Genomic DNA, 11529 nt, shown 5'->3' on the forward strand with positions numbered 1-11529 from the left:
GCAGTGGGTGGTGAGAGACACTTATATCTTCATCGAGGTGCTGTGTATTCGCACACATCATGTACGGCGTGTATTGATTTATAAGATCGCGCTGTTTACGCCAGTCTATGAAACCAAAAAAGGTAAAGAAAGTTTTATCGAAGGGGATCTTCTGACATACAATTCGGAGCGTAACTAGACACGGTATGCTATAAACATTTTACGGTGAATTCTGGCGAAGAAGGTCATCTTAAGATGAGATAGCTATTGCCCGTAATTTGCATGAATATACCGTAGACTATATCCTCCGTCGTAGTTCGAATGAGGGTGCAACTACGGTCATTCCAAGATTCGTTTTGTACGGCACTAATTCAGATCATAGGGCAATCCCCAATAATGAGGTATTTCCCATTGAACTTGCAATATAACTTTTTGTGGAGAGAATGCTGGATGATATCGTCACAGTGTGGGAGTAGAGGATGAAGTCAATACCCCTCCTCAAACGAGATTCTCACGTTACAGCTTGCTCGATAAAACTTTCATCGCAACCTCTCGTCTAAACAACGAACATAAGAAGTCCCCATTATTTCATACCTTCAGATCCCTCGACTTCTGATGGCTTAAAGCTTAGCAAGGGAACTTTCTAACAAAATGGAATACGGACATCATTTGCACTTCATACTACCTTTCAATTCTACCGAGACTTGGTAGAAGTATCTCCTTGAATGAAATGTGTATGACTCTAGACAACGATACCATCTGAAATTACAACAATTGAAACTGATACAGAGGTTTCTCGAAATTCTCGAAGAAATCTATGCAGCTTGCAGTACTTTGATATCTCCGTCTTTGCAGCGTTTGTCAGCGCCTTTTTTCCTGACTTCATGCGTAAAATATGGCTGCTAATCTGTTGCTTCTCCTCCACTAGGCTTGTACCTGTATTCGCTTGATAAAAGATGAGTTCGAATTTGTGAATTTATAAAATGTGACATGGATATAACAGGGAAGTACCTACCAAACACTAATCGGGAACATCCTCTGTTTTCATTTACGTATTTAATGAATTCTAATTAGGTCTACAATCCTTCTCATTTGACTGTGATTCTTGTTCGTCAGTGGCACAAGCATCCCAAATTAGCTTTATTTGGTACTAGCGGAGGCCCTATAAATATAGTAAGTATATTAATAAACGGGAGGGGAAGTCAATTTTTCTTTCTTCTTTAGAGGTTTCGATTACTATAATGCTACGAGGGCGTGTTTTTGATGAGGGCCCGGGTCCGTGCGCAAGTACTTTTCACATCAAAAATCACCTACTTTAGAATTCAATATTAAATTTAATTAATATTATTATATATTTGAAATTCTATATATAAATAGATTTTAATATAAAATTCTATAATGTGATTTTAGATTTTTTATAAAACCTTTCAATCTAATTAAAATCCATATAGAGTTATTAGGATTTAAAATTGTTATTAAAAATAATATTTATTTTAAGGATTGATATTCTATATAAGATTTATTAATCAATTTCTCATCAAATTTAATAAAATTGATATTAAAATAATTATTCATTAAATCTCTAAATATCTTCTAGCTTTCAAAACTATATAATAAATATTCGAATTATATTTTATTTATAAAAATAGAGAATAAAGTATACTTTTGGTAAGGAAATTCGCTTAAATTCAATCCGGGCCCTTATCAAAAACACGCCCTCGTATACTCAATTTAATAACGTGTTTTAAAAATCTTAAATTTTAGTACTTTATCAAAAACATTTAAATATTAGATTTTCTAATTTCAATTTACAATACCTTTATCAATTATAATCTAATTTAATTGAAAATTTGATTAAATGATAAAGAATAATGAATTATATTATTTATATATATTGTTTTTATATAAAAATAATATAATAATACATCTTTTTATATATATATATATATATATATAGTTCTATATTCATATAGTATACTGGGAGCGAATCACAGGATCACCTGACCAAGTCACCTGATCATATCACGTGATCGTCGCTTAAGGCCCTTAGCCTAGAACGGCCGGAAAATCGATTCTTTATTAGCTCTTTTAACTCATATATAGCTAGGTTAATATAACTATAGTGAAATCAAATAAGTATATAAATAAGAGAATTCACTTAAAGGAATTCACTTCAAGAGAATGACTTCTATATAATAGCAACTGTATTAAAGGTATTTAGGCGAAAGCGAAGGAGACTAGCTCTTTTAGTAGTGCCTATATAAGGCCTACTATTCCCTTCATTTAGCTAGCTCCTTAGATTAAATACAAATAGACATTTAGGGGCCTATACATAGTAGGAACTACGTCTTCTATATCTCTCTCAAACTAATAATAAGAAATAAGAAAGAAGAGCTTGATTTAATAGAATAGTCGGAAAAGAAAGAGATCTACGAAGGTGGAAAGCTAGGTGAAAAGCTATATTAGTAGGAAAAAGTATAAAATAAGGCCTTTCCCCCTCGAATATAGAATAAGAAATAAGGAATATTATATACTATTTTATGAAAATTACGTATTTTAAAGCTATTTAATTGTTAATACGAGCCAGCTTCTCATAATAGACTAATACTAGTCTAATCTCTCTTATATTCTATATATATATTATATACTCATATACTAGCTCATGACCTACAATAATATAATTTTTGATTATTTCAAATTGTTATTAATCGAATTAGAAATTTCAAAGTAAAAATTTGAAAACAGTTTGAAAATATATTAATTTTTAATCTCAAAATCGAATTTATATTCTAACCACTTTTAATTTTATAACTATTCTTTTAATATATCTATAAAACTATATATCGATTTCTTTAATTGAAATATTAATTATTCTGAAAAATTTATCTAGTTTAAAGATATATTAATAAGTTTAAAAGTAATTAAAGTTAAATTTCAAAATTGATGAGGTATAAAAAATCGCTTATTTTTTTGGAAATACATTATTAAATTGAGTATATATAAAGTAATCTCACCAGCGGCAGGTTGTATTCAAAGCAGTCAGAGCCGTCGCACATAAAGCTAGAGCCTAGTTAGGGTTAGCGTTGTTTCCTTTACCCCACCACGGCGCCTGAAGAAGATTCAAGTTAAACATCGTTCAAGTTCTTCACCAAATCAACACAAGATAATTCTGAGGACTAGCTCTCGATTCTCAATCTACGATATCTATTGTGATCCCACACTTCAACAGACACTCTTTACAGGAATAGTATAAGGGAGCTGTCCACCTACCACAATCGCGCCACAATAAACAGCATACAGAGCCTCGAAACTGGACCAGACGCAATCGCAGAAATTCAACAGCGTCTAAGATATTCGAGATTCAGCAAGACTTTGTATCTCTTCCATTAATTTCACAGAGACTCTCGAGAACTTTCACTTCACTTACGTCGGCGCCCCTCATAAAATCACGATACCTAACAACCATGATATCAATAACAACCACTCCTTCCACGTTCCCCCTCTTCTCCAGCCTCGCTCTTGAATTACGCACTCAAATATGGCAAGAATCTCTTCCATGGGAATTCCCTCCAGCACTGTACTTCTACAAAAAAGGATGTTGGCAAGCCCGAATTTTCACCGAATCCGACCCAGGTTACTGCAACGAAGTCAGTGAACAATTCGGCACCGAAGACCTGAACAGAAACTTGGAATTTCGCTACGATCTTCTTGATAATTTCCACGTTCAGACACCTCTCTTATTTGTGAACCATGAGGCTCGAAAAATCACCCTCACTTGGGCACGCAGTCATGGTATCGAAATATGCGGAGATCCACTTTTCCCACGCTTGTCGCTTCCTTTCAACACCGTTAGGGATATACTTTATTTACCTGCTGCTGAAGGGTTTGATTTTTTTATGGAACCTCATAATCGAGCTTCTGAGGAAGGCATGACTAATCTAACCCATGGAGTATTCAATGAAGTTAAGCGTTTGGCTGTGCCAGAATCGGGGCTTAAAGCTTACTTCGTCATGGCCAGTTTCAACGGATTTTCCAAGTATTATAATATTGAAGCACTATATGTCATTATCAATACGCGACTGGGCTTATGTTCTATTGATGATGATTTGCATGTGCAATCGCGATGGGAGTGTGAGAGCTTGCCATTATGTACTTTTCTCTTAGACAGCAAAAGATCGGTCTTTGAACTGAAAGAGAACGGATATAATGAAGATGATCAGATACGCCTTTTGACTCAGGAGATTAGCCGACACTTGACACCTGAATTTATCACCCGCTCGCCTTCCATTCGTGAGATTCGACTTGTTTTGGCTGTCAAGGGTTAATAGAGGGTTCATGCGATGTAATATAGTTCCAGATACCACAAACCTAGAGTATCAAAATTTTATACAAGACCTTTCAAAGTACACTTTTATAGGTATGTATATTTGACTTTCCATCTTTTGTGGCAGAAAACTGCAGTGTTTATGAGATCTTTGAAGCTATGATCTGATTTCAGGAGCTGTTATTACATTTTCATTCTCAAAACTTCCACATTTCTAAAACACTGGATGCAATGATACCAAACTACATGATCCTGTGTACTCACTTGAATGATCGGCGTGGCTCAAATGACAGTCCATTTCCTTGCACAAAGCACAAGTCTATATCATGAATTCCTGACAATATCTACCGAGGTAGTTCACCTTTACTTCAGTATGTAGCGAGAGGGCACTAGCAAGGCTACGATCTAGCCTTCCTCATAATAATATTTACGACATGGATCGACAAATTAATCTCCCTCCGCTTTCATCTGCAACTTATTCGGGAAACCACCATCCTCTTCTCAACCACTTGTAATCAATTACCTGCCTCCACACAACGCCACCCATCTTCAGCCATCTTCTCGATTTCACTCACAGAAAGCCACTTTCTCTCTCGAATAATCACTATTATCGCAATGGTACGATCTCAAGCCGCCGATACTTCCACGGCGGAAGCTCGCGCCCAATCCACCAAAGCACGAGCAACAACCAAAGGCGACAAAAACAAAGAATGGGAGGTCAAAGAAATTCTCGAAGTCAAGAAGAAGTGGAAGAGTCTATACGTTCGAGCATCTTGGGTTGGCTATCGCGAAGAAGATCCAGAATGGTATCCCATCTCCGACTTCAAAACCTCGCCATACTTGTTGAAGGAGTTCTATCGGGAGAATCCTAAAGCGCTTGGTCCGCCCGCACAATTACCTGCTTGGGAAGAGGCCTTTGAGGCGGGAGAGGAAGACTATGAGCACTTGAATAGTAATAAGCCTATGAATCCGGTTTCAAAGTCCAGGTATCTTAAACAAATGTTTGAGTAATTGAGTGAGTAAAATGATGGCTTTCTTCGAGAATACTACGAAGTCAAATATTAACTCAAATGGCAGGGGATCGAATCAAAGTATACATGTGCTTGGCGAATGAAGAAATCTTGATGTCAAATATCCTTTCTCCGAATTGTTCTACGACTGTTGTGCGCTTGCTGGATAGCTTCCCTGTCGTGATTCTATGATCTGGGAACTTTGAGACGAAGAGCCATGAGAATACATTTACTGCGCATGCTACATAATTCTGTACGGGGAGGACAAACATGAAGAGCCTCTATGGTCGGAGCTGGCAGAACATGAGTCTCGATAAATCTGGAGGATATTGTCAAATATATTAGTGTTGCTAGATGTTGCCACATCAAAGTTGTCATATCAAAGTTGCCAATCAAGTAGATAAAACTTACACAATATTGCAAAATTCTCATCTAGAACACAAGTTATCACTGAATGTGAAAATGTGCAATAACGAGAAGACTACTGTTCGCTGCGTAATTTCCTCCACAAATTTCAACTAGTCCTGTTGGAGACAAAGTTTAATAGCCACGTCTAACCCTACATGAACGAGATAACTCACATCAGATCCAGTATTTCTACGACTAGGCTCCATGATATACCTCACATCCAATTCAATCCAGAACAAGTCTATATAATTGAGGGTTCTCGATGCTATCAGTATAAGGTTTCTCATTAGCGTACGACTATTTCATCCGTTGCGGAACACTAAACTAGTCTCTCATAGAAGATGCCAATCAGAGCCCCCCAAAGGTTTGTGTTGCACATCTTTGGAATTGAATTACAAGCTCTATCCTGGTAAGTATGGAATAGCCCTCATTAGTCGATACTGCCTATGAGGTTGGTTTAGTGTCTTGCGGGTAGTATTCTAGGAGCAAATATCGATAAGGGAGTGTTAAGGTTACGTTGCACATCTCTAGTTTGTTTGACAAGATTCATCCTGGTAAGTATGGAATGCTCATTACTAATTCATATTACTAGATGCTAGATGAATCAATTTTGGTCTTTCTCCCGATACTAGACTGCTCCCAAAAAATGTCAATTAGAGCCCCTCATTAGGTTGTACTGTACATCTCTAGTTGTTGCGTTACATAATTGATCATAGCAAGTGTTATTTGCCTCTCAGTACATATAGTTAGATACGGTTGATTACTGATCGATGGTCTTTCAAACTTACTATAGTACAGCTAGGTATTTTCGCCCTCTTGATTAAACGCCCAATCAAAACAATGCTTAATCATCTATAAACTACGGCCAACTAGTTCGTACCCCGCTATCCTCTACGGCCTAAACAGTACGGTCTTTGGAAATAACGAAGTAGGTAATGATTTAGTGTTCTTCAAGAATAAGCGAGTACTCAGGATTATATACAAGAACCATTCAATACCTTCTCACCATCTCTCTCCACCATTAAAAATCTTCAACAATAAGGGATCGCAACAGAAATCATTTCCCCTCAGACAAATTCTACTCTCTACTACCATCACGTCACCTTTTACAAATTACTTCATCAAAATGAACTTCATTCTGTACATCTTCACAGCAGCATTAGCTTATGACGCCATGAATATTATACTCTCTTTCTCAGGAAAAGTCTTAGGTGGCTTTTTCGAAATGAAAGAAAAGAAATTACAGCATGCTATGAATCTCAAGAAAGAGGAGTCGGAACAAGCTCTCAGCTTAGCGAAGTACAATTTTCAGGCAATCTGTGCGGAAAGGTAAGATATTGGATTCTTGATGAATATCGATGACAATGTCCTAGAGATTTACGTGCTAACAGTTATTAGAGATCTCTATAAAGATGAGCTTGCGGAGATGAAACTTAGCAATCAGCAACTTCTAAATGCTCTCCTCAAGATCCCTTTGGAAAGAGGCCCAGGAGAGGGTGAACTCGATGTTGGTGGGGCGGATGAGGGTTCTGAAGTTTTATGAGGCCTTTAGGAACCTTTATCTTATGGGTTGGGGACATTCATCGACAATGACAAGAATGTTTTGCTGTCAGGGGTGCACACGTACGTAGCACGTATCTGGGATTAAAGCTAGGGAGGGATCAATCCAGATTCCTTCCGTAGATTAACTCTTCTCTCTTCATAGTTTACAATATCAATTGAAACTATTCAATCTCTACAGGTCTTCGATGTATTCACTCCGTGACATTTATATTGTACAATATCTGATTTAATACATCTACTAGCTAGTTGACTCGATTTGAAAGTCTCTAATAGTTCAAGATATGATATAATCCACGAGAAATGACTATTATTATGTGATTAATAGTACAAATGATCAAGCGGATGAAATTTAAAATATCAAGTCAAAGGCAGTAGATAGTTTTGATCAAACTTAGTAAGCTTTTATCTTAAGAAGTTCTAAGAATTCTGCTTTTTTCTAGTATCAAGTACCTCCTAGTAAGGTTAGAAAGAAGAAAATTCCCGAACCGTTCGAAAAATAGGAAAGAAGATGAGATGTAGCAGAAGGAAGAGAATCAAAAAGAGTAGTCAAAAGAAGGAAAGATTAAAAGAACGTTACTTTGACTTTCGATTTTAGCAACTATTAATACAGTTAACTAATCGTATCTGTATACATTCTTCAGTAAACAAGATAATCTAAAATGAATATTATTTAGTAGGTTACGGCGACATAACGATACTATAAGAATTCAATAGAGATCTACAATATCTTATTGAGAATTATCTAAAAACACATCTAAATCATTCACTATATTATTTTATTCCTAAAGCCATGTTGCTAGAACATCCATGTAACAAGAACCGTATAGTATCAATCAAGCGAGCTTTCCAACTACTTTAAAGCCATCACTCTTTATGATTCCAAACCAAAATTATCTTCGCTATAACAACTTCCAACCATCCATCTACGATTTCATTCTCTCTTCCTGATTTCGATTTCCTCGAATAACACATCAGAACAACTTCATCATCACCACAACATCATCACCATCACTACCGTCTACCCACCATGTCCTTCGGCCAAGAACTAGGCAAACTCATGGAAAATTGGTACTTCATTAATATCATCCATAGAATGCTCGCAATATTCCAGGATAACGGCGAAAAGACGAACCTCCGAGCAGAACTTGAAGAGGCACAGACAAAAATCCTCAAGTTGAAGGAGAAAAACTTGGCGCTTAAGAATCGATTGGCACAGTAAGTTTTGTATTTATTAACATTTGGGATTGTGATGAAGAAGTCAAACTAACGAGTAAATAGACTTGAGACTAGAGTTGCGGGGCAATCCTTCTAATGTTGGTTTGGGGAGAGTCTTTTATCATGATATCAGACTGTTTTCGACTTTCTGTTTCAAGATTCGACGCTGCGGATTGATGGTTTAGGATTACTAGGGGGAAAGATGTCGACTTTGGTAGTGATTGGGGGGTTTGAGTGGTCGTCTTGAGCAGTCAGTATCTAAATATTGAACACCGAATGGAGGACTTCATATCGACTGTTTTTGAGGGTTCAGGAATGACTTTGTATTTTGGGAATTTCATAGCTCTTGGGAAGGGGTTACCTATGGTATAGCTTGGGCATTCACAATTGTACTGTTTTTCTGAGAAATCAGAGTCTATTTAAACACCTTTCAAAAAGGTTTCATACGTGTATTGTCCATCTCAGAATCCGCAAATTCTAGTATGTCAAAAGAACTGAAGTAATTCAAGTATATTTCGTTATCTTGGCATATACTATTTTTCAAAAATAGATGTAGAACTAAAGATCTATAGATCTCATGCCGTAATTATCTTTTTCTTCGAGGCTTTATGTTGTGAGGAGGTATAGAGGTAGTTTTTAATAAACTATCGTAAGTACGACTATACGAGTGAATTAGGAAAAATAGAAGAATGAGAATTATAGGCATGAAAACTCTAGTTCTGATATGATTCGAGTGTATATCATTCTCTTTATATAATTAAGTGCAGGCTCCGGATCTTCAATCCAAAGTACTTAGGATCAGGATATAGGTAGCTGTAACAAGAATTCGAGTAGCACATAATTCTGACTATGATAATACATAGCACGATTGCACTGTATCGATAGGATAAATCTACGATGAATACCTAGATAAATCAGAGCGTAGAATGTAGTAAGCTGGCCTACTCACTCGATTCGTATATTTGTTTATGAACCTATTAATCAAGGAGATAACATTCTGAAGATTTGATTTCCTATTCTTCGCTATCCAAAGTTCTTCTCTGCTGTATACGCACACATATGTATATTAATTTCCAGTGATCCTGGTACTCATAGCGCCAGGAAGTTCAGAGTCAGTTACCGAAATCCTAGTACATATTTTCCTTACTTTAATATTAGTATATCTAGGAATCCAAGATTCGAAATCGAACAGATTCAAATATCTCTATCTAATCGTAATTTACTGAGAGAAAAGACATCGATATCGAATTCTATTCGGAACTTTGGACTTACGAGTGACACGAATAGATGTTTATTTCATCAGTACAACAATATCGTATTATCAGCAACAGATGAGTAATATTATGATCGAGAAGACTCTTATGTATGAAAGAGTATTACTATTGATCTTTACTTCCAGAAGCCTCTGTAGATAGCCTGTTACTTGAATAAGAGGATGAGTTCAAAAGAAGACTCTATCCCATCCATCGTTTTCAGAACATCTACTTGCGACTCTCAGCTAACCTAAACTATTTCAAAGTATCCAATCTACCTGTATCAATAAATCAATTTTATTTTACATAGTTTTGAACCACGAAAAAAAAAATAACGAATGAAAAGATAACCCGAATCATGATAAGCAGCCGAAGAAGATCAATCTGAATCTTCATCTAAGCGAGCGTATATGTAGAAAACTTTAAATTGACACCTCAATGTATACACAGTTACCAATAGCTAGGTAGATAACCAAACAAACGAATCCCCCCTTCATTCTCTAGGTACCTAACACAAAGTTTCACTAAAACCAAAAAATTATTTTATTTACATCACCAAAATCAATAAACCTCATACATACCCAGAAACCCAAAACACAATCTCCGCATAAAAGCACGGGCGGGAATCCAACATCCGCCTAAACGGCGGCATTATAATTCCGCCCAGATAGAGTTTGACAACCTAGGTAGACAGCTCCCCTCACGATTGGACATTCAGATTTCCTTACCTGATAGCATCACATCTATTTCATACCTTCTATATCATTACTCACAAAAAAGACTAGGTAATACCTACTCAATGCATGCACATCTTACCAAGCATGCGGAATTAATAATTCCAGCTCAAATTCCACTAATGACGAAATACTATAAAACCTCATCCCTCGCCTCCCAAACCCATATAAAAAATCAAAACCAGAAAATCAGCTCCCTTGAAACTCACTCCCACATCATCGTTCATTCCAATTACATCTCACTTCGAATCGAATCAGCGACAGACTTTTCACATTCACATACACATACCAACACCATGTCCGATCTCCAATACTATGCATATCCCACGACAGGCGAGGAAAAATTAAAGCAGCATGGTTACAGCCAAGCTGTTCGAGTAGGCGATCGCATTGAGTGCGCTGGTCAAGGTGCGTTGTTGAATTTGCTTCTAATATATTTGTATACATATACACATCATGAAAATCCAATCCCAAAATCCAAATCCCCTTCCCATCCCCCCCTATTCACACACACTAACCCCCTCCCCCACCCACCAGGCGGCTGGGATCCACACAGCGGACAATACCATCTCGAAATCAACGCGCAAATCGACCAAGCCTTCGCCAACGTCGAGTTAAATCTGCAGCACGCGGGCGGCCTCGGCTGGAGCCAAGTCTTCCGCGTGAATTCCTATCACGTGCCGATGAGCGACGAAGCTCTCGCGGCCATGACGCGGAATTTCAAAAAGTGGATGCCGCACCATGCCCCCATTTGGACGTGTGTGGGGGTGGCGAGACTAGGGGATGAGGAGATGAAAGTGGAGATTGAGGTTGTGGCGCTGGATGCCGAGGGGGCGGAGAAGGCGAGGGAGGCGGGGAAGAGGTGAGGGATGAGGGTGAGGGGTGAGGGCAAGGGGAAGGGATAATGTATTGGGCTTGTGTGTAATGAATGAAGTTTAGAATCCAAGTAAGGATTCTAGATCCAGTTTTACTATCACTGGTTTTATATCGAACACATGATATTTTATACTTCAGCACTCACCAATTCAAAAATCATGATTACA

General features: G+C 37.4%; 4 protein-coding genes across 4 annotated transcripts; all 4 read left to right on the forward strand.

Annotated features, from left to right (window-relative positions):
• Window positions 1–3443: 3443 nt before the first annotated feature.
• Window positions 3444–4304, forward strand: EAE98_010288 (uncharacterized protein; the record flags this gene model as incomplete). Its single annotated transcript, XM_038957909.1, has 1 exon — window positions 3444–4304. The coding sequence occupies one exon, from the start codon at window positions 3444–3446 to the stop codon at window positions 4302–4304; it is 861 nt and encodes a 286-aa protein (XP_038805701.1).
• A 614-nt stretch (window positions 4305–4918) lies between these two features.
• EAE98_010289 (uncharacterized protein) lies at window positions 4919–5314 on the forward strand (the record flags this gene model as incomplete). Its single annotated transcript, XM_038957910.1, has 1 exon — window positions 4919–5314. The coding sequence occupies one exon, from the start codon at window positions 4919–4921 to the stop codon at window positions 5312–5314; it is 396 nt and encodes a 131-aa protein (XP_038805702.1).
• Window positions 5315–8311: 2997 nt separating this feature from the next.
• On the forward strand, window positions 8312–8596 carry EAE98_010290 (uncharacterized protein; the record flags this gene model as incomplete). Its single annotated transcript, XM_038957911.1, has 2 exons — window positions 8312–8499; window positions 8563–8596. The coding sequence occupies 2 exons, from the start codon at window positions 8312–8314 to the stop codon at window positions 8594–8596; spliced, it is 222 nt and encodes a 73-aa protein (XP_038805703.1).
• Window positions 8597–10782: 2186 nt separating this feature from the next.
• EAE98_010291 (uncharacterized protein) lies at window positions 10783–11352 on the forward strand (the record flags this gene model as incomplete). The annotated part of the gene is made up of 2 exons (XM_038957912.1): window positions 10783–10894; window positions 11024–11352. The coding sequence occupies 2 exons, from the start codon at window positions 10783–10785 to the stop codon at window positions 11350–11352; spliced, it is 441 nt and encodes a 146-aa protein (XP_038805704.1).
• Window positions 11353–11529: the final 177 nt, after the last annotated feature.

This window comes from Botrytis deweyae, assembly GCF_014898535.1.
Source record: "Botrytis deweyae strain B1 chromosome Unknown BDEW_035, whole genome shotgun sequence".
NCBI lineage: Eukaryota > Fungi > Ascomycota > Leotiomycetes > Helotiales > Sclerotiniaceae > Botrytis > Botrytis deweyae.